General features: G+C 41.1%; 1 protein-coding gene across 1 annotated transcript in view; it reads left to right on the top strand.

The window, feature by feature from the left end:
- Nucleotides 1-23,441, top strand: part of LOC124286864 (hemicentin-1-like) — a 134,825-nt gene extending 111,384 nt beyond the window's left edge. The window contains 4 exon segments of the mRNA XM_046723308.1: nucleotides 1,586-1,714; nucleotides 13,516-13,638; nucleotides 20,840-20,966; nucleotides 22,800-23,441. Of these exon segments, the coding sequence (XP_046579264.1) occupies nucleotides 1,586-1,714; nucleotides 13,516-13,638; nucleotides 20,840-20,966; nucleotides 22,800-23,175 (755 nt within the window). The 3' untranslated portion in view covers nucleotides 23,176-23,441.
- Nucleotides 23,442-24,493: the final 1,052 nt, after the last annotated feature.

The raw sequence follows: 24,493 nt of genomic DNA, 5'->3' as shown, positions 1-24,493 counted from the left end.
TCTCAAGCACATCGTATAGGTAGGTGTCCCAAGCACATCGTATAGGTAGGTGTCCCAGGCACATCGTATAGGTAGGTGTCCCAAGCACATCGTATAGGTAGGTGTCCCAAACGCATCGTATAGGTAGGTGTCCCAAGCACATCGTATAGGTAGGTGTCCCAAGCACATCGTATAGGTAGGTGTCCCAAGCACATCGTATAGGTAGGTGTCCCAAGCACATCGTATAGGTAGGTGTCCCAAGCACATCGTATAGGTAGGTGTCCCAAGCACATCGTTGCCATACTTAACTTATACTGGTCATATGGGCGGTGGGGTAGCCTAATGGTTAAAGCGTTGGCTCGTCACGCCGAAGACCCGGGTTCAAATCCCCACATGGGCACAATGTGTGAAGCCCATTTCTGGTGTCCCCCGACGTGATGTTGGAGGAATATTGCTAAAAGCGGCGTAAAACCAAACTCAGTCAGTCAGTCAGTTATACTGGTCATGGGTTCATAGCCCCAAATTATTCTGATTATGATCCTTGGTCTGTCATCTAAATGTCTAAGATCTGTGTGTATGGGGCTGTTGCTAACATATATGGCAGATATTTGAAACCATGGTAAGACCCAATGTTAGTGAAAATGGCTCTGATGGCCCAGTTACCAGAGGTGCAACAAATCACGGTGCAGTGTGGTTTCTTCTAAGCACAACAAAATCAAATATGATCATGGGTTCAAATCCCAGTTCAACCCACTAGAATTGTCAGTACCATTTCTTGAAAGTGGTAGACTCCTGAGAATCACATGTTGAGCGTGTGTGTGTCACAGTCCCTGAACCACAATATTTTCCCTAATGCCCAGCCCTCCCTGCAGTGCTAATTATAAAGCCCTAAATGAAGCAAACCTAGATTTCGCCAAGTTCTGAATCTCTGGTCTCCCTGGGGCTCCTTTTCAATTTAAATTGTTTATTTGTTACTATCAAAATTATATATATTCAGGGACTAAGCGTTAGTCTAATGTTGAGCTGAAACACTGATATAATTGAAATACTGTTCACTTCAGCAATAAGCCCAACTCACCAACTCGCTCAAAATGACAGCTTAATCATGATTCGGACCGCCTCTGTGGTGTAGTGGTTAGAGCGTCCGCCCGGAAAGCGGAAGGTCGCGGGTTCGATCCCCGACCGCGTCATACCAAAAGACGTTAAAATATGGTACTTGTTGGTCCCTGCCTGGCTCTCGGTATTAATGGGTACAACAAGGACTGGTCGGCTCAGAGTCAGTATAATGTGTCTGAGTGGGGTATTCATGCTTCACTGCGGCATGGTATCTCTGTGAGCTAGCACTATAAAACCTGCTTAAGTCTGTGCTAGTACAAGCAGCCGCACATACACATACACACGCATGCATGTCGTCATATGAGCGAAATATTCTCAAGCACGAAGTAAACCCAATTCCACCTCACCTCACCTTAATCACGTTTCACATTAGTATTCAGTTAAAACATGTTTGTTAGCCTCCCGGACTCAGAAGTGATGAGTATTTATCCTGTTCAAGTTGAAATTTTGATGAAATGAGATCTAAACCCCGATTCACTCACTGGTGCAGACATTAATGAGTGTACAAGCCGTCGTCATCGGTGCTACTACAACCAGAGGTGTATAAACACTGCTGGCAGCTACAAGTGCACGTGTCCTCAAGGCCTCGCATCAAGGGGACCAGGGCAGCCCTGTACAGGTAAGTGATGCATTGTGGGTAGCCGCTTCCTGTACTACATTGCTAGTTCTTCCTTCTCTGTGTCTCTATTGAATGTTTAAGCAACAGATAGTGTCCACCTTGCATGGATTCCCATTGTCATTCTTTTAGAAGCTTCTCATGGGGCTTTTCAGTCTTCTGCTGCAGGCTATGAAAAATATCCTTTATTCTCAGTAAACATCTTAAACAATAATTTATTATAGCCAGTGTCAGAAATTAATATCAGAAACTAGCCCAAGGCTTGTGTAGAGGATGAAGACAGAGGCCATTAGTCCCCTGACTGTTCCGTTTCAACCATTTCATGTGACATTACATGGTATAGGGGATATATCACTTTTTATTCAATAATCAGCCATTTAATAATATTTTGATCACTGCTTCAATCTTTTCCTTGCCCTCAACACAAGTTTTTAAGACATCCTGTAATTAATTCATTACTTTTTTTAAATTAAAGTGAAATTGTTTTAATATTTGCTTGAATGATATCTGTTTGAATGGCCTGTGCCATTGTACTTTGACAACATATATCACTGTTCATATATGTCCAAGGCCTGTTGCAGGATATCAGAATATAGATGAAATATTGAAGGTGTATGGTTAATGTGTGAATGTTGGTCAGTTATCAAGAATAACCTGTCTGAAATGAGCATGTTTCAAGTTTATGAGACTATTTGGGTTATATTTTCTTATGGTATTGATTTATTTCTTCAAATAGGACAAACGAACGTGTCAATCAGATGTTATTGCTGTGTAAGGGTTTGAACACAAGGATATGGGATGTCACCTAAAATATCAGTCACTGGTTTGCTGTGGCCAGACATTGGCAGGTCACCATGACAACAAACAACTGAAGTCTTCTGGAAGGTCAAAAACTGGTAGATTGTGATGTGTTTTCATGGACTCCTAAACAAAAACTCAATACATTTTACTTTTATACTTTTCACTCACTCAGTTCGTTTGTGGGATTGGTTGGGATTTTTGTCCAGAAATCAGAGTCCTCTGGCCAGTAATGTTTAACAGATTTCATGTACCTTGTTTTAAGGTCATGCTGTGTGTGAAGTTCTGATGACGTCCTTTCCTGAACAGAATGCCATACTTGAATGTCTGTATCTTCTGAGGTGCTGTGGGGCGGTGGGGTAGCCTGGTGGTTAAAGCGTTCGCTCGTCACGCTGAAAACCCGGGTTCGATTCCCCACATGGGTACTATGTGTGAAGCTCATTTCTGGTGTCCCCTGCCGAGATATTGCTGGAATATTGCTAAAAGCGGCGTAAAACTAAACTCACTCACTCACTCTGAGGTGCTGTAGGGCGGTGGGGTAGCCTAGTGGTTAAAGCGTTGGCTCGTCACGTCGAAGACCCGGGTTCGAATCCCCACATGGGTACATTGTATGAAGCCCATTTCTGGTGTTCCCCGCCGTGATGTTGCTGGAATATTGCTAAAAGCGGCGTAAAACCAAACTCAGTCAGTCAGTCAGTCTGAGGTGCTGTAAAAGCCTCTGGTCATTGGTCAAAATATTGGTTCAGTCCACTTATGTTTCTTGGTTTATCTGTGCTCATGCTTGTCATGAAAGTGGTTAACATGTCTGTCCTCCCACATCTTGCAGTTCTAAATACTGTTCAAATCTGTGTTGGACCATGCTCACTCCTCACAATGTGCACCATGATCATTTTATGTTGGTGAGCCATGACATCCTCCCTAATTTAGGGGCAGTGTGGTAGCCTAGTGGTTGAGGCGTTCGCTCGTCACGCCGAGGACCCGGGTTCAATTCCCCACATGGGTACAATGTGTGAAGCCCATTTCTGGTGTCCCCTGCTGTGATATTGCTGGAATATTGCTAAAAGCGGAGTAAAACCAAACTCACTCACTCACTCATTTGTCTACTATAAGGAACTACTAGTATGGTAGAGTCAGTTGAGCTGAAGGAACCTCAGGACGTTGAAGGTCAAATACAATACCCTCAATCACCTGTTCTGTTAGTCGTTTATTCGGGCGGTGGGGTAGACTAGTGGTTAAAGCGTAGGCTCGTCACGCCGAAGACTCGGGTTCGAATCTCCACATGGGTAAAATGTGTGAAACCCATTTCTGGTGTTCCCCGCCATGATGTTGCTGGAATATTGCTAAAAGCAAAATCTAAAACTCAAACTCAGTCAGTCAGTCAGTCAGTTAGTCATTTATTCACCAGCTGAGGGTGGGATAGCCTAGTGGTTAAAGCGATGACTTCTCATGCGGAAGACACAGATTTGATTAACTACAATGTGTGGAGCCCATTTCTTGTGTCACCTGCCATGATATTGCTGGAATATTGCTAAAAGCGGTGTATACAATATTCACTCACTCACCTATAATAGGCAAGACAAGACGATCAGGTTATTGTATTTTAGGCCTCATACAAGAGAGTTACATACAGAGTTGCAATACATGTTGTAGGGATATACATTAGGGCATTATTAATTGTAAGTGCTCGTTATGACACAACGAATAAATGCATATTTAACATGGAGAGGTGGTAACATCAGGGCCTATATTTTGGGGCTGGAGGTAGGTCAGACAATCAGGACAAAATCTATGTCCTCACGTTTATTTTGAGCATCAGCAGCTGGTTATATTAGTGGTTCTACATTTTAATCTGTTCTGTGAATGCAGGAACATCCAGGAATCATCAAAGATGGCTATACAATATATGACTGTAGGTAAAAGGGGAACTTGAACATACAACAAGTGAGATGAATGCATAGTCATTTGATAGTCATTATTATTGTTGAAACTGTATCTCAAAATGTTCATGTATGTTTGAACTAAAGGGATTTGCATCAACCCCTTCAATCCTTACATGTCATATAGCTGGAATATTTCTGAGTGGGGCGTAAAACTAAATTCACTCTCCCTCCTATTATGTCAAAAACCAGACTCCCTCTGTTATGAGGACCAATGTTCACTATATCGTCAAGCCTCAGGTTCTGTGTCTGAAATGAAAACTTACATTTTGTCAAAGCAGAGAGTTCACCATGTTCCTTGAGCCAAGACCCAGATCGATGGTTTGGTTGTCATTGTGGAAAACTCCCATTTGGAGGGTGAGTCAGGCTCCCATTTGGATTGTGAGGAAGTGAGCGAGTGAGTGAGTTGAGTTTTATGCCGGCACTCAGCAATATTCCAGCTATATGTAAGGAAGGCTCCCATTTGGATAATAAGGAAGGCTCCCATTTGGAGCATGAGCATCGATTTGATTGTAATTGGGAACCGATGATTTGTGTCAACCAAGCTCAGCGAGCCTGTGAGTCAGGCCCCCAATTAATCGCTTTTACGAAAGCATATTTGCCTTTATGACAAGAATGGGTTGCTGAAGACCTATTCTACCCCGGATCCTCAAGGGTCCCCTTTTGGATTGTAAGGAAGGCTCCCATTTGGATTCTGGGGGAGAAATCTGATGACAGTCTTAAACCAGTTTTGAAACACCAAAAGATGAATATGACCATGACTGAACACTGTAATGGTATAAGCAGCTTATGTTTCTTGATGTATTCATGCTGGCTGTTTACTTCCAGATATTAATGAGTGTGACCAAATCCCACCTGTTTGCAACTTCAAATGCCGAAACTTGTGGGGCAGTTTCGAGTGCATCTGTCCATTTGGGCAGATCCGCTTGACTGACAAGAAGACATGTGCTGGTTAGAACTTTTTTAATGTCCATGTCATTGTGACAAATTCTCAGAGTGTCTTTTTCATTACTTGGCTTACAAATCAACCTACAGAAATATACCACCCAAAAGCAGTTAAAGAGCTCATGCTTCTTCCACATCACTAACGTTGATAGGGTACTTGATGATAGGTAAACTAATGGCAGATGGAAACAAATACTATGAGGCCAAGATGAAATTGGAAAGGATTGCTTTTTCAAAAATAAAATATTTTAATCACACAAAATTGATAATTCTTAAAACAAACACTTTTGTGTTATGTTTTTTGTTTATTTTGACTATCTACTTCAATTTGTAAGCCTGGTAATTTAAAAGAACACATTTGTTAATGAAAAATATTTTCAAATATACAGTCTTTTAACAGCTAAGAATTTAAGAGCAACTATGAAGATTTCTCGTTCATCTAATATTTCCTAATCAGTTAACTGTTTAAAACCAAAAAATATCTTATTTAATATTACACTATTAACGGAAATCTCCTTCATATATCTTATGGTAATTTGGATTTAGCCATAAGAGGGCCCCAACTAATTAGATTCACAATTAAGTGACTGTCACGACCAGGCCTCGCTCTCTTTGTTAACGACCAGCTCCATCAATCCCTTGCTAAGCCATGTTGGGACCTGATTTGATTCCAGGACTGGAGTTTCTAGAGCCTGCCAAAGTGTACTCCACCGACACTCAGGCTGACCAAGGCTACCCAGTGGCACCATATAGGTCTTGCAAATATGGTTTATGTGCTTTGAAAAGACCCCAGCTTAGATGCCCCTCTGGAACCCAGCTTGCTAGAACTCGCCGGGATCGGTGTATTGGTAGGCATTGTGTGATCCCTGTGCCTGCTGGTGTCTAGTGACTGATATTGTCCATGTGAATCTTATATATACATATATCTATGTGTTTACTATATCCGTTGTATAACTGGCTATATTGCATATACTTCATACTGTCAGCATGGCTTCTCATTTATCGGATGACTAAAAGTGATGTATAACTGTCACAGAGGACCACAGTGTTGTGCTACACTCACGAGTGTCTAATCCTACCAACATATTCACAGTAAATTGTTGTATAAATGTTGTAGTCACATATTGCATAGGGTTTGATATAATGTCTTGTCGATGTAATAATGATGACAGAGAAACTGGAAAGGACAATGGTGAGATGAAACAAAGCATGTACATCTCAACTTAATGATCATTCACATTAGAAGATATCCATTGAAAGTACAGCTCTTGAATAACACTTTTAGATGCGTTATATTTAGAGGTTATTATATAGCAGTCACCCCATATCAGACCAGGACCCCCAGTATCACCCTAAGTCCAGACACCTGATAAGGTGATGATATAACAAATCCCTTTGATAACCTTTTTATCATGTACTATAACTTCAAATTGTAAGGACCGCCTCCGTGGTGTAGTGGTTAGAGCGTCCGCCTGGGGAGTGGAAGGTCGCGGGTTCAATCCCCGACTGCGTCATACCAAAAGACATTAAAATATGGTACTTGTTGGTCCCTGCCTGGCTCTTGGCATTAATGGGTACAACAAGGACTGGTTGGCTCGGAGTCAGTATAATGTGTCTGAGTGGGGTATTCATGCTTCACTGCATGGTATCTCAGTGAGCTAGCACTATAAAACCAGCTTCAGTCTGGGCTAGTACAAGCAGCCGCACATACACATACACACACATACGCATGCATGTCGTCATATGAGCGAAATATTCTCAAGCATGACGTTAAACCCAATTTCACCTCACCTCATTGAAAGTACAGCTCTTGAATAACACTTTTAGATGTGTTATATTTAGAGGTTATTATATAGCAGTCACCCAATATCAGACCAGGACCTCCAGTATCACCCTAAGGACTGAAGTCCAGACACCTGATATTGTAGTTACAGGTTGATAAGGTGATGATATAACAAATCCCTTTGATAACCTTTTTATCATGTACTATAACTTCAAATTGTAAACTTACCTGTGAAGATCAAGGGTAGAATAGGTCTTCAGCAACCCATGCTTGCCACAAAAGGCGACTATGCTTGTCGTAAGGGCGACTAACGGGATCGGGTGGTCAGGCTCGCTGACTTGATTGAGTTGACACATGTCATTGTATCCCAAATGCGCAGTACGATGCTCATGCTGTTGATCACTGAATTGTCTGGTCCAGACTCGATTATTTACCAACCGCCACCATATACTAGTAGCTGGAATATTGCTGAGTGTGGAGTAAAACTAAACTCACTCACTCACTCAAATTGTAAACTGTATCCATTCATGAAGCATTAAACAGTTGGTGACACAGGGCTCGATTTAAGCATTTAGAACTTGCACTGGTGCAACCTGAAGCTGCTAAATGCAACTTCTAATGTATATCAACTTGCAACCAGTGTATGTTAATATTTTGTGTTCAAAGAACACAGACTTCAGCTGGAAAACAGAATGATGAGGAACTGACTTGGAACAGTGACTGATTATTGTAGGAACAGTCACTGAAGGAATTACTGTTCATGAAAGTTTAGATTTATTTTGTTATACTGTTCTAAACCGTCTTTACAAAAACTGAAGCATTGTGTAAGATTTTATATTAAGCAGCAGGTGCAACCTGCTTTTGTTTGGTGCAACAAGGTGATTGCCTTAGGTTGCACTGGGTGCAAGTAGGTTTCATTTCCTTAAATCGACCACTTTGATACCTCTGAAGGGCCTAACATCTTGCAGAATGATACCAAATTGTTTTACATGTTCAAAAGATGGCAGTTTTGCTCTAAGAGTTTCCAAGCAGTCACATGTTTTTTTTACAGAAGTCACTTTTAGTGGAAAATGGCTCTAGGGGTTTTCCTGAGGGTTACATAACATGCTCCATGTTAGGATTTACTTTCACTTGAAGCTGAAGGGGCTGTGGGGTAGCCTAGTGGTTAAAGCGATTGCAAAGACCTGGGCTAGATTCTCCACATGGGTACAATGTGTGGAGCCCATTTCTGGTATACCCCGCTGTGATATTGCCCAGGTTTCAATTAGTTATCAGTGACCAATGCTTCTAGTTGAAGCGACTAATGGAATTAGGTTGTCAGGCTCGCTGACTTGGTTGACTCATCATATCCCAATTGCGTTGATCTATGCTCATGATATCACTCACTGGATTGTCTGGTCCGAACATGATTATTTTTCGGACTTCCATCATGTAGCTGGAATTATTGGCGAGTGAGCTGTTAAACAACAAATAAATGTAGGCTAATGGTTGCAAGGTCACCTGAGGCGCTGCGATTTGCTATTCATAGACTTGTTTCCCTTGGGGTCCTTGAATCCTCTGATTGCTGGTTCAAATCCCATGTTACTAGCACCACACACATACCCACATTCCACACATCTGAGACCTGCATCACTCTGTGCTTTCCTCACACATTAAGTGGAATTTATCTGACATAAAACTAAATATAATATAACTAAAACTACCAGTGCTGTATAACTGTCACAGGGGACAAAATCTCATTTTGTACCCATCTCACCCTGTTAGTTTACTGTGGTTATAACAAAGTCAAAGGAACCACTAATTTTAGTTCATTATGGCCTTATGGTTAAAGCATTGGCTTGTCACGCTGAAGATCCGGGTTCGATTCCCCACGTGGGTACAATGTGTGAAGCCCAGTTCTGGTGTCCCCCGCTGTGATATTGCTGGAATATTGCTAAAAACGGTGTAAAACCATACTCCCTCACTGGTTATAAACATATAAGGTTCCAGCCAACAAACTGTGTTGTGTTAATGTTCTCCTTAGTTTCCTCCCATATAAAGTGGACATGCTGGAATACTGGATCTATTCTAAGTTGTGTTAAGCACAGCTTATCCAGTCCTCCCTGTACTCAGTGTATGAAATAGCGGCGGCCCGTCGGCCCGGTGCTAGCTAGTTACATGAATTACAACTTTATTTTATAGCCAGCCCTGTGGGCCAATACATTTTCAAAGGGTATATATTTGACCATGTCATTGACTACAAGAAATATTTTGAAAATTTATTTACAATTGTGGTAGCTAGACAACGTCTGTATAGTTCATGATCAATCAAACTATAACTTCCACAGATCAGCCTACCCATTTATTTAACACTAAATGTGATTGGTCTAGTGAATGCTTTCCAGCCAATGAACAATTTTGTTCTTTTCTAATAGTATGTAACAATCAAACATCTTTGAATATTTCCGTGAGCAAAATTGTCCGCCGTTATCAACGGACAACAAGATCACCCGAACAGGTTGCGAATGATCAAATATGGTGGCGCCCATAGTCAGGTCTGTTAGTGTTTAGGTCATAATGCTACGTAAATTCCTTGTACTCTCGGAACCGGTAAAACGCCCACTAGAAGTCGACAACAAACAAACAAAATAAGGAGTATGATGCGAGTATGATGATATTTCCTACCTTTAACTCTCAGAAGGACACAAATATGGCATTGACACCTTATCTTAGCTATTCCGCTGCCAAATAGCTGGAATATTGCTGAGTGCGACGTAAAACTAAACTCATTCACTCACTCTGTAAAAAGGGCATTAGTTGTCCCCCGCCACGTGTTTAGCGCGAAGTGGGGGATATAGTATTAGGCTCCGTCCATCTGTACGAATTGTAATATCTTAAGAACCGTTGACTGGATTCCTAGGTTCATCACAGTAAAAGAAAGGTCCCAGTCAGGTTTAGTGACCTTGACCTTCATTTCAAGGTCACAAGGGGACTTTAATGTTTTACCCTTGTCAGCGAGATATCTCAAGAACTGTTCATTGGATTTTCTTCATATTCAACACCAAGCTTTATCTAGGGAAGTTGCAGGGCCCAGTCGATTTTGGTGACCTTCACCTAATTTTCAAGGTCATGGCGACACTTTGAAGATTTCAGCATGTTAAGCTGCATGTTAAGCTTGTCAGCGAGATACCTCAAGAACCGTTCTCTGGATTTTCTTCATATTTGACATCAAGCTTCATCGAGGGAAGGCGCAGGGGCCAGTCGATTTTAGTGACCTTCACTTAATTTTCAAGGTCACGGCAAAACTTAGAAGACTTTAGCTTATTAACCTGCATGTAAAGATTGTCAGCGAGATACCTCAAGAACCATTCACTGGACTTTCTTCATATTTGACACCAAGCTTCATCTAGGGATGGTGCAAGTTCTAGTCGATTTTGGTGACCTTCACATAATTTTCAAGGTCATGGGACACTTTGAAGATTTCAGCATGTTAAACTGCATGTTAAGCTTGTCAGCGAGATACCTCAAGAACCATTCACTGGACTTTCTTCACTGGAAGGTGCAAGGCCCAGTCGATTTTGGTGACTTTCACTTAATTTTCAAGGTCATGGCAAAACTTTGAAGATTTCAGCATGTTAAACTGCATGTTAAGATTGTCAGCGAGATATCTCAAGAACAGTTCACTGGATTTTCTTCATAGACTTTCAAGACTTCCCTTGAATGTTTTTCAATAAGCAATTTCTTTATTACTATTTTTGCATATTTCATACACTAAGACATTCATGTCAGGGTCAAAGTGAGTCTTGACAATATTTGTGCGTTTGAACAACTACAAGAGCAAGATATCAAGATAGGTTGACTGGTCATGTTTTTGTTGACATTTAACTTCATCTCTAAATTACGACCTTCACTTTCATTACTTTTTAAGTTTGATTTGATAATTTGCGGCGGGGATTATGTCACCTTAGTGACAATGCTTGTTCAACCCTATTTTGATTCACCAACCTGACTTAATGACTAGGACAATCTATATTCATGACTCGACAACATGCAGTTGAGAAGCACACTACCCATGCAAAGTGAACAAAAACACACAAGATATGCTGGCATATCTGTGGTCTTGGCCCACAGTCTGTGAAGCGATCTCTGCTGAAGTGATCCTCCCGTACATTATCAAGACTTATAGACTATTATGACCGTTACTGCACTGAGAGTGGGCCGATGAAGCTCAGTGTGGGTCCAGCTAGTGTACTTCACTTCAAGGATTTATCTTGACCTCTCCATATATGACCCCAAATCTGCAGCAAATAAGAGTAAAACACAATTTGAAATTATTTTTTTTACCAATGTCTTCAAATTTATTAAATTTTAGAAAATCCACTTTTGGCAAACATTGCAATATTTTTTCCCAATTTGTCAGCTAAAGGCACTTAGTTTGAAATATTGGATAAATCCATGCCCTTTGTAGATTTCATTGTATTAAATCTCATGAAACTGATATGATGATAGACATCATCTTAAATCTGGCATGTTCTTGTCAATTCTTGACATCTTCTCAAATCATTCAAACAATTATACCCATAAATCAAATTATATGGCAGCCATCTTGAAAATCTCATCTTGTTGTCCAATACAGCAGAATGTTGTTGTTTCCAAGTCTCTTCTCTCAAACCTGGTTATTTTCCAGGTAATAACATATTGAACAGGACTCTGAAACAAATATATCCCAAACAGCCCATGCAAGGCTAGAATATGTGGCAAATCTAGATTTCCGGAGTTCACACAAATATTCTGAATTCACAAGTGTGGACAGTAATTCTAAGCACTTAAACTCTGCAGATTTGTTTAATCTCTCAAATTGAAAGACTCTTGTGATTCTTTTTATTATATTTTATGAAGATAATTTAGGAAATGTCTTCTTTTTGAAGATATATTCATTACAGGGATGAGATGTTAGTCAGCTGCTGGATTGTGAAGATTTCTTGATAAGATCATCTTAAACAACCTTGATTACATTTCAGGCACAGAAATGTACTTTCAACACTGATCTTTATATGTGATGTGACCTAAAATGGTTAAATTCTTTCTGAAAAGGATAATACTTCACATTTTATTTTATATCAGAGCTGAGACCATATATTATATGGTCTCTGATCAGAGGAAATATTCTTCATAGTCTCATTCTATGCTGTGTCTATACCTCCTTTCTTCACTCATCACCTGAACCGTAGTCACTCCTGTATGTAACATCCATGCTGTTTATCAAACTAACACCCTTGCTATATGTCACACTAACACCCATGATATATATCTGTAAAACCCATGTTGTATACACAAATCATGCTAACACTTGTATATATCCCACTTACTTGGTATATAATGTCTGTATGGTGTGGGGGCGGTGGGGTAGCCTAGTGGTCAAAGCGTCCGCTCGTCACGCCGAAGACCCGGGCTCGATTCCCCACATGAGCACAATGTGTGAAGCCCATTTCTGGTGTCCCCACCGTGATATTGCTGGAATATTGCTAAAAGCGGCATAAAACTAAACTCACTCACTGACTGTATGGTGTGTGTCAAGCACCACTGTGACCTGTATATAAAAGTCTTTCTTTTGTAAATCTTATGAATATAATATCATGTTTTCCAGCATGACAATAGATCCTAACACCTTTTTTAATTATTTGGTTTTACTCTTTTTTTTCTAAATCCAATTGGATCAAAAGTTGAAACAAAAATTTGATAAATTTGTTTATGGAAAAAACTCAGTTGAGTTTTTCATTGTCAAATTATAGTGAGATGGGAAGACAAATTGACTTCTAAATTCTTTATTCCATGTTACTGGATGTAATGACCAAGTTCTAGCATGTGTCTGAAGTGATGTTGTGCCTGTGGGAGGTGGTCTATATCTGCTCAGTGATATGCTCAAATTTAACAGTGCACCAATTCTTTAAAATACGGATATGAAGATCATTTACCTTATTGTGATTTTTAGTTATTTTTTAATAATAATATTGTTAATTCATGTAATAATTGGTTGGTGTGCTGATGTCTAAAATTGACAAAACTCTTCCTCAGTAAAATATCATGCTGAACAGGATAGTTACCGGTATGTCTAAATATAAGCGGAGCGGTGGGGTAACCTAGTGGTTCAAGCGTTGCCTCGTCACGCCGAAGACCCGGGTTCGAATCCCACATGGGTACAATGTGTGAAGCCCATTTCTGGTGTTCCCCGACCGTGATGTTGCTGGAATATTGCTAAAAGCAGCATAAAACCAAAGTCAGTCAGTCAGTCTAAATATCAGTTTAATCATTTGACTTTTTGACTGTTTTACATATTGCTTAATGTTTTGTGTGTGTTCCAGACATTGATGAGTGTGCAATCGGAAAACACCAATGTCAACACAACTGCACCAACACCAACGGCTCCTACCGTTGCCGCTGTCCCCCTGGATACAGACTTGGGAAAGATGGCTTCTCCTGTGTCGGTAAGCTGTCACATATAATTAAAGAAAACACAACACAGCTACATGGGGATTACCTCCCAAGCACCTGCCGTGGCCTACCATGTCAGCTGACCAGCCATTTCAAATTCTATGGATGTGACCAGGAAATTTATTGAAAAATATATATTGTCCCGGAAAAGTCTTGAAAAGCTGATTATGTGTTGAGACAACTTGAAAAACTTTGATTTTAGTTTTGACCAAGCTTAACCAAACTTATTATGCATATGAGTGTATGATAGCTGTTGATATGGTGACATCACTTCCAAGCTTGTGTGTCTTCATATGTCAGTGTGTGACCTGGCTGGTTGTGTGTCTTCACATGTCAGTGTGTGATCTGGCTGGTTGTGTGTCTTCACATGTCAGTGTGTGATCTGGCTGGTTGTGTGTCTTCACATGTCAGTGTGTGACCTGGCTGGTTGTGTGTCTTCACATGTCAGTGTGTGATCTGGCTGGTTGTGTGTCTTCACATGTCAGTGTGTGACCTGGCTGGTTGTGTGTCTTCACATGTCAGTGTGTGACCTGGCTGGTTGTGTGTCTTCACATGTCAGTGTGTGACCTGGCTGGTTGTGTGTCTTCACATGTCAGTGTGTGACCTGGCCTGGCTGGTTGTGTGTCTTCACATGTCAGTGTGTGACCTGGCTGGTTGTGTGTCTTCACCATGTCAGGTGTGTGACATGGCATGGGTGTGTGTCTTCACATGTCAGTGTGTGATCTGGCTGGTTGTGTGTCTTCACTGACCAGGCTGGTTGTGTGTCTTCACGTCAGTGTGTGACCTGGCTGGTTGTGTGTCTTCACATGTCAGTGTGTGACCTGGCTGGTTGTGTGTCTTCACATGTCAGTGTGTGACCTGGCTGGTTGTGTCTTCATATGTCAGTTCACTGGTTGTGTCTTCACATGTGTGTGTGACCTGGCTGGTTGTGTGTCTTCACATGTCAGTGTGTGACCAGGCTGGTTGTGTGTCTTCACATGTCAGTGTGTGACCTGGCTGGTTGTGTGTCTTCACATGTCAGTGTGTGACCTCAGGCTGGTTGTGTGTCTTCACATGTCAGTGTGTGACCTGGCTGGTTGTGTGTCTTCACATGTCAGTGTTGTGACCTTCACACATCAGTGTGTGACCTGGCTGGTTGTGTGTCTTCACACATCAGTGTGTGACCAGGCTGGTTGTGTGTCTTCACATGTCAGTGTGTGACCAGGCTGGTTGTATGTCTTCACATATCAGTGTGTGGCATGGCTGGTTGTATGTCTTCACATGTTAGTGTGTGACCTGGCTGGTTGTATGTCTTCACATGTTAGTGTGTGACCTGGCTGGTTGTATGTCTTCACATATCAGTGTGTGGCATGGCTGGTTGTGTCTCTTCACACGTCAGTGTGTGACCTTCCTTATTGTATGTCTTTACATATCAGTGTGTGACCTGGCTGGTTGTGTGTCTTCACATATCAGTGTGTGACCTTCCTGGTTGTGTGTTAATGTGTCATCAGGCTGGTTGTGTGCCTGGTTATATGTCTTCATACCTGGGCAATGTGTATAATTGAATGTGCTGTGAACCTCTAATTTTACTGACCTAGCCATGATTGTTTACAAGCTTCTTTGATTTTGAAGGGATATTGCTGACTTCGGTGTAAAAGTTCCTTTCAGTCATCAATTCAGATTTCACTGTGGAGATTCACAAACATGCTGTTTATTGATCTTGATTAAAATACGGAATTAAAATCAATAACTCATCTCAAACCCTCCATAAATCCAATAAACTGCTCAAACACACCCTCAAGCTTTGAATTAAAGTACTTGCCTGATTTAGGATGATTTTTACAAAGTTAGGTCAACCGTCTGTGATGTCCCTGTTGATCTATGGAATCCCTTGTGAACTAATCAACTTGGAGGTTTTTGTTTATTCTTTTAAAAAAGAAAAATCTGATTTTGAAGTCTTAAAGTCCATAAATCCTTCACAGATTCTTAATTTAGAGAAATGATTTTGGATACACTATTCACATGTTCAAATATATCATGAGTTTTTTTCACATGATTTTTGTCAAACAGTTCAAGGTTTATAAACAGGAAAAAAATTGGTTTCCTCAGTGCAAGTGAATGTTCTCATGAATGATGGGCCTGGTGGGGTAGCCTTGTGGTTAAAGCGTTAGTTCATCACGCAGAAGACCCAGGTTTGATTCCCCACATGGGTACAATGCGTGAAACCCGTTTCTGGTGTCCCCTGCTGTGATATTGCTGGACTATTGCTCAAAGCGGCACAAAATTAAACTCAATCAATAGATCCTTAATGAATGATTTAGTCAGTGTAATACTGCCAAAGGTGGCCTAGCACTGCTGTATAATTCTGTACTGAGTTTGAATTTTTACTAATTATGATCTGTTGGCACCAACTCTTTGCCTTTGGACTTCACTGAGGTGATAAACATGGATCACGATGGTATAATAGAAATCATGTTTAATATACACTTTAACATTCTAGAGGTAATGCTGACAAAATGATCATTTGCTCATAAACCTGTAAAAATTCCTTCCTAACTTGAGCTTAACCTAAGCTCATGGATCTATGTTCATAAGGCGACAAGAGCCAACTTTGAGTGAGAAATGTCACGATCTGTCACATTGATATGGTGACGTTTTGCCACAAGTAATCTGGGATCAACCCCTCTGAGCTGTTGAGTGCCCTGTTATAGATGGCGTGACGTCAACGTGGAGCTGAATCAATCCCTGGTGTCGAGTTACGGCGACATCACAGCTAACACAGTCATGCTGTTGATGGGAGGATTGTTGCTTGTCATTGCACACAATATGTCTGTTGATTGATTTGGTATGGCGACTAAACATGCCCTACTCTATTTTACCTGACCCACACCGGATGGGTGGCGGTGGGGTAGCCTAGTGGTTAAAGCGTTGGCTCGTCATCCCGAGGACCCGGGTTCAATCCCCACATGGGTACATTGTGTGAAGCCCATTTCTGGTGTCCCCCGCCGTGATGTTGCTGGAATATTGCTAAAAGCGGCGTAAAAACAAACTCACTCACTCACTCACTCACTCACACCGGATGGGAGGTCTATGGTTGCCTCCCCTGGCAGAGTCAGGATCTGATGGTTGAAGTTTGAATATGCTTTTTGCTTCTGTTATGGTCACATTTCATGAGTTGTTGATGTCTTTGAAATATATTTACAGGAATTTATCTAGGATTCCAAAATAAGTACTCATGAGGCAAACAAGGAGACCTCATCATGTCTGTCAAAAATAGGTTTTTGATTCTGTTCTTCTCAGGTTAAGGATTATTTTAACATTGTATTCAAAGCTGTAGTGTGAAACTAAGCACTAAAGCCATTTTGATCCTCTTTGTTGGTCCTGTAGTCAGTGAAATGCATGTCTGCTTCTCAAAGCTATGACATGAGTTTACTGTGTCTTTCATGTGGGGACGACCTCTGTGGTGTAGTGGTTAGAGTGTCCGCCCAGAGAGCGGAAGGTCACGGGTTTAATCCCCAGCGGCGGCATACCAAAAGACATTAAAATATGGTACTTGTTGGTCCCTGCCTGGTGCTCGGCATTAATGGGTACAACAAGGACCGGTCGGCTCAGTCACTATAATGTGTCTGAGTGGGGTATTCATGCTTAACTGCGGCATGGTATCTTAGTGGGCTTGCACAATAAAACCAGCTTAAGTCTGGGCTAGTACAAGCAGCCACACATACACATGCATGCACATCGTCATATGAGCGAAATATTCTAAAGTGCGACGTTAAACCCCATTTCACCTCGCCTCTTTCATGTGGTCACAGTTATAACCAAATTCAGTCATTATCCCCTCTCTCACCAGTGAAGGTTCAGGTTAGAATATTGGCCTTCAGTAATCCATGCTTGTCGTAAGAGGCGACTAATGGGATCGGGTTGTCAGGCTCACAGACTTGGTTGACATATGTCATCAGTTCCCAATTGCGCAGATCGATGCTCATGCTGTTGATCACTGGATTGTCTGGTCCAGACTCGATTATTTACAGACCGCCGCTATATAGCTGGAATATTGCTGAGTGCGGCGTAAAACTAAACTCACTCACTTTCTTCAAGTCCCATCCCCTTCTGCCTCCCTTGCTAACCAGGGTTCTTAGGTTCTGTCTCATTCATTTTGCACTATTGCCTCCCCTGGCAGAGGCAGGATCTGTTGGTTGAAGTGTAAATATAAATTTTGCTTGTTATGGTTCATATACACTTTAAACACACTCATGAGTTTCACAAGGCATTGAGGTCTTTGAAATATATTTTTATGGATTTGTCTAGGATTCCCAAATAAGTACCCTTAGCAGGCAAACATGTAAACATTTGCATGTCTTTTAAAATGAGATTTTTGTTTCTGTGCTTCTTAGATTAAGGGGGGCGGTGGGGTAGCCTAGTGGTTAAAGCTTTGGCTCGTCACGCCGAAGACCTGGGTTCGAATCCCCACATGGGTACAATGTGTGAAGCCCATTTCTGGTGTCCCCCACCGTGATGTTGCTGGAATATTGCTAAAAGCGGCGTAAAACCAAACTCAGTCAGTCAGTCTTAGATTAAGGATGTACTCTGTAGTGCTTATAAGTGACCACATAAAACCCAAATCTTCTCTGTCACTTTATTTTATTTTTTTTCAATTTGTTCCATTCCCATCCCCTTTACTCTCCCTTGCTAACTGGGGCTTGTGTGGTGGCCTAGTGGTTAAAGTGTGCGCTCGTCACGCTGAAGGCCCGGGTTCGATTCCTCACACGTGTACAATGTGTGAAGCCCATTTCTGGTGTCCACCACCGTGCTATTGCTGGAATGTTGCTAAAGTGGCATAAAACTACTCACTCCCTTGCTAACCTTTCTTTCCATCTCCCCTTTCTATACATCTTTCCTATATTTATTTTCCCCTATCCATGTTAACCATCACTACCAACTCTTCCCTTCTCTCCATCTGATGCTTGATGGGCATTTAGAAGTTGGAAGGTAACATAACAACGTATGGTATTCTCTCTATCCTTTTCGCCTCTCTGTGCCGTCGAAGAAGCAGTGGGGTAGCCTAGTGGTTAAAGTGTTGGCTCATCACGTCAAAGACCTGGGTTCGATTCCCCACATGGGTGCAATGTGTGAAGCCCATTTCTGGTGTTCCCCGCCATGATATTGCTGGAATATTGCTAAAAATGGTGTGAAACTAAACTCACTCACTCACTCAGTACCCTTTAGCAGGCAAACATGTAAACATTTGCATGTCTTTTAAAATGAGATTTTTTTTCTGTGCTTCTTAGATTAAGGGGGCGGTGGGGTAGCCTAGTGGTTAAAGCTTTGGTTCGTCCAATACCAAGACCTGGAGTTCGAATCCCCACATGGGTACAATGTGTGAAGCCCATTTCTGTGTCCCCACCGTGATGTTGCTGGAATATTGCTAAAAGCGGCGTAAAACCAAACTCAGTCAGTCAGTCAGTCTTAGATTAAGGATGTACTCTGTAGTGCTTATAAGTGACCACATAAAACCCAAATCTTCTCTGTCACTTTATTTTATTTTTTTTCAATTTGTTCCATTCCCATCCCCTTTACTCTCCCTTGCTAACTGGGGCTTGTGTGGTGGCCTAGTGGTTAAAGTGTGCGCTCGTCACGCTGAAGGCCCGGGTTCGATTCCTCTCACGTGTACAATGTGTGAAGCCCATTTCTGGTGTCCACCACCGTGCTATTGCTGGAATGTTGCTAAAGTGGCATAAAACTACTCACTTCCCTTGCTAACCTTTCTTTCCATCTCCCCTTTCTATACATCTTTCCTATATTTATTTTCCCCTATCCATGTTAACCATCACTACCAACTCTTCCCTTCTCTCCATCTGATGCTTGATGGGCATTTAGAAGTTGGAAGGTAACATAACAACGTATGGTATTCTCTCTATCCTTTTCGCCTCTCTGAGCCGTCGAAGAAGCAGTGGGGTAGCCTAGTGGTTAAAGTGTTGGCTCATCACGTCAAAGACCTGGGTTCGATTCCCCACATGGGTGCAATGTGTGAAGCCCATTTCTGGTGTTCCCCGCCATGATATTGCTGGAATATTGCTAAAAATGGTGTGAAACTAAACTCACTCACTCACTCTCTGTGCCATCCTCCATTGTTATGTCCATCACCCATTGAGCAATATCGCCACCTTTCCTGCTGTCAACATGAACTTCAACACATCATACACCAACTCAAAGCCGTCATTGTTCCTCTCCCAATCAAATAAACTCTGTGATAAGGGGAGTAAGTCAATGCCACAACACAAAGAAGCAGACAGTAATATGGAAACTTATCAGATTGTTAATTATATTAATAAGTTGACAGTGTCAGTGTCTCTGCAATGTGCTGATAAATGATGTGATTTAGTGAGGGCAGCTTCTATAATTAGCTGCTAATAGTGATAAATACTTGATAACTGTGATTGGCCTGTCACAGTGGTCGGTGGTAGAACATAAGATTATTACATTAGCAGATGTATTTATTACTTCTGTAGAGGCTGAAATCGGACAGATGAAATACGGACAGATATACAACTCAAAAGTAGTAAGATTGCAACATTTGCTTGTGTAGTCCCCGAGGTCAGTTCATATACAACTCAAAAGTAGTTCAAGATTGCCCGGGCGAGTGGGGTAGTCTAGTGGTTACAGCGTTGGCTCGCAGATCAAATATAAATAACCGAAGACCGGTTCAATTCCAAAGAAAATTAGGATACATGGGTACAATGTGTGAAGCCCATTTCTGGTGTCCCCCGCTGTGATATTGCCGGAATATTGCTAAAAGCGGCGTAAAACCTAACTTTCACTCACTCAGGATCGCCAGATTCTTACATATTTCTATTGGGGCGGTGGGGTAGCCTAATGGTTAAAGTGTCCGCCTGACACGCTGAAGACCTGGGTTCGATTCCCAACATAGGTACGTTTGAAGCCCATTTCTGGTGTCCCCCGCTGTGATATTGCCGGAATATTGCTAAAAGCGGCTTAAAACCTAACTCACTCACTTGTTTCCATTAAGGTGCACGGATGACCCAGTCGTCCAAGATACCGCAGTTTGCTGTGCTCATGGGTTCGATTCCTGGTTTTACCCAATTATGTTTCCAGGTCTGTCGACACTTCCTGTGCTATGTGGTTTCACCAAAGTGCCCGACAGTTTAATACAACTGTATATGTATGTGTTATACAACTGAATGTTAATTGTTACAGACATTAACGAGTGTATTGAGAAGCGGATCAACTGTGGTTTTGAGAAGATGTGTTTCAACACTCGTGGTTCTCACTCCTGCATCGACATCCCCTGCCCTGTGGACTACGCCCGTGATCCCACCACGCAGTATGTAACTTCTTTGAGTGGCATCTGGGAAGTTGGGAAGTACAATGTAGAACAAACTTTCTTGATATCAACTTCTTTTATTTCGTGAGCGACTCCTAGGTGACAACGGTACAAGAATCTGTATCAAAATGTCGCACTCACGAAATTAAAGAAGTTGTTATCCGTAAAGTTTTATCTATACCATTCAAAAGAAGTAGGGGATATTGAATTTACAAGATTGATAAAATGCAAATGATGAAGCCAAGGAGGAAACAGATGATGAAGAGAAAATGATGATTAAGGTAAAATATGACAATTTATTCCATTCCTTTGGAAATGTTTCATCTGTATGGATATATACTACTATTTCTCATATGCATTGGCATTGGCTGGTGGTATGCTCGCGGGCGGTGGGGTAGCCTTGTGGTTAAAGCGTTGGCTCGTCACGCCGAAGACCCGGGTTTGAATCCTGACATTGCTACAATGTGTGAAGCCCATTTCGGTACACTTACAGAATACCGGATACCTAATTATATACATTCTATTGTGCGCGTGAGGCTCCTATATATAGAAGAAACAGAGAGCGCGAGCCTGCGAGCGATCCAATAAAAATACGAATTTAAGGTAAAAAATAAGGTTAAAATCGAATTCCTCACCTTACTTCCAGTTTAGGAAACCTAAACTGGGGATTTTAACAGCGTTCACTGACGTAAACAGAGTAAAAAGTAATCGTGTGTTTAAATTTTATTCAAATGCATGCTGGGAAAAGGAACTCTACAGTGTGGGAACACTCTGATGGTAAGTGATTTTTATTGGTAAGGTAAGGTAGGTAAGGCTTTTAAATAAAGGGGGGTACCCCCTTTACCCCAATTATCTTACCTTTTTTTAGCTTTAATATTGTTTAATATTTAATATTTAATATTGAACGCTGCTTCAACACAGCCTTCATTCATCGCGTGCCGTTGCTAAGGAAACAAAATGGAAGTGCGCAAAAATAAATGCTCAATCAAAATAAAAATGGCGGATAGGTATCCGGTATTCTGTAATCTTGCCCCCATTTCTGGTGTGATGTTGCTGGAAAATTGCTAAAAGCAGAGTAAAATCAAACTCAGTCAGTGGTATGCTCGCACAATGGAATATCCCCTACTTCTGTGAATGGTATATATTGCAGTATGAAGTTTCTCACCAACCGCATTGTCACAAGTAGGTTTCAACATGAGATGATGTTTAATTAATTAAATTTAATTATCACAGAAAACCTAAAAAGACTGTTTTGCTCATCCTTATCGAAAACAGAAACAAATATGAGAGAAATGCTGACATATATATTTCTTGTTCTTGAAGTGTGAAGCCCATTTCTGGTGTCCCCTTACTGTGGTGATATTGCTGTAATATTGCTAAAAGTGGCGTAAAACCAAACTCGCTCACACTTGATCTTGAATTCTGGGACTATCTGTTTAAAACAATCAGTGTAGTTGAAGCGTTGGCTCATGAAGACAAGCCTTGGTTTGCTTCCCCAAATGGATCCTGCATCAATCTACCCATGAAGATCCGGGTTAGAATTGATCTTCAGTAACCCATGCTTGTCGTAAGAGGAGACAAACGGGATCGGGTGGTCCTGACCTGGTTGACACATGACATCGGTTCCCAATTGCGTAGATCGATGCTCATGCTGTTGATCACTGGATTGTCTGGTCCAGACTTAATTATTTACAGACTGCTGCCATATAGCTGGAATATTGCTGAGTGCAGCGTAAAACTAAACTCACTCACTGCATCTATCTGTTTGGAAATGTGAAAATTATGCAAAAGGTTGGGTAAAACCACACTCACCACTTTTCAATGTCTGCGCAGGTTCTGTGTTCTGGAGTGTGTGAACCCCAACATCCCCTGCCCTCCTGGAGCAAAGTACGCAGACGTCATCCAGTTCCGCACCCTCTCCCTCCCAAGCGGCAACGTTGCCCAGGATCTCATCCGATTGACGGCTTACAACCAGAATGACGAAATCCTCATTCAGACTACTTTCAAGATTCTTGACAATGACCCCAAAATTGAGTTTTTGATTCGATTAGAGAATGGTAAAGGAGTAGTCTTCACCAAGGAACCATTACAAGACAATCAGGTGTATCGTATTAAAGTGCGAGCGAAGTCGTATGATAATCGAAGACTTCATATACAGTACCAAACCACCTTCATTATACACATATCGGTCTCAGCATGGCCGTATTAATTTTCAACATTTATTTCCAGAATTTTCTATTTTTGATTAAATCCATGAATTCTTCACACCTTGAAGAATATTTGGTTATTTCATGTGCCTTGTGGGATTTATACATGATAAAATATAGAATTGTACTTCATGTTTATATGAACTTTCAGTGTCCAGATATCCTTACAAGGGTGTCAGGCCCAATTGTTTTTTGTTAGCTGGTTAATTTTCTGAAACAAAACTTAACATTTCTGTATTTCTTTTGCCTTCCGACTCATTTACCCAAATATTTTTGCAAAACTGGTCATTCTTGATTACAGCAATCTTTTCACATCTTTATCAAAATGCAAAGTGATTCTCTCAACACTGGATATGCTGTTTGAAGGTAACATGTACATACTTCATGTGATGAAACAGGAGTAATAATGGCCCAGTCCATTTGTTTACCGAGATGAGAGTAGTGATGCTATGTATATTTTGCACGTGACCAGTGTGCTAATGCATGGCGCCCACTTTTACAAATGCATTTCTGTGTCATATGCTGCGGGTTATCACCCTTTATATTTTTTTCACCAGTATATTTTTAACATTAACAATAGTGACAAAGATGCCTTTTTACAGATGGTGCTATGGATAAATGGCAGTTTCTCTTAATAAGTAGCATAAGTGTGCCTTTATAACTTTCTTCCATATTTACCATGTGGTAAAACCTTTGCCAATAAATATTTGAAGCAGGAAATTATTCCAGAAACACCTTGGAAATTCTCAGTGTAGTTCGATGTGTACATACAGAAATACAATTCCATACTATATGTAATGAGCATTTGGCTCAAGCTCTTCTTCCAGGATATTGAAATTAATATCATCCATGATCCTATTTTATGCCCCACATGCTGTGGCATATCATTCGAATAACTCTTATATTGCATTATCATGTTAGTAAAATTTAGTCAAAACTTTCTTACAAATTAATGTTGGGTCCCTTTCCAGGAGTTGAAGTTGTTGGCGAAAAAGACTCCCAGGTTTGTTTCAGGATGTCCAACAAACAAATTTATCGGGCAAAGTCCCAACCCCCTTCCCCTCCCACTTTTTGGTAAATATTTTCAAGATTATTAATAAAGAGCAAAACTCAAAATGAACTTGTAAATTTTATTGAATTCAAAATGCATTAAAAGATGGCCATGGTATGTGCTACCGCCTGCAGCGTCCACGAGTATGTCAGATTGTGCACTAGACCAGCTGGTATTGCTTTGATACAAAGTCTTACAATATAGCGAAGGTAATGACGTTGCATATTGAGCGTATTTAGTACCCTTCTTTCCTATACATGAAATGTATA

Source organism: Haliotis rubra, unplaced genomic scaffold, assembly GCF_003918875.1.
Source record: "Haliotis rubra isolate DU_JTF1 unplaced genomic scaffold, ASM391887v1 Scf394, whole genome shotgun sequence".
Classification (NCBI taxonomy): domain Eukaryota; kingdom Metazoa; phylum Mollusca; class Gastropoda; order Lepetellida; family Haliotidae; genus Haliotis; species Haliotis rubra.
Note: the sequence above shows the minus strand (reverse complement) of the source record. Positions and strands in the feature narration are given on the sequence as shown.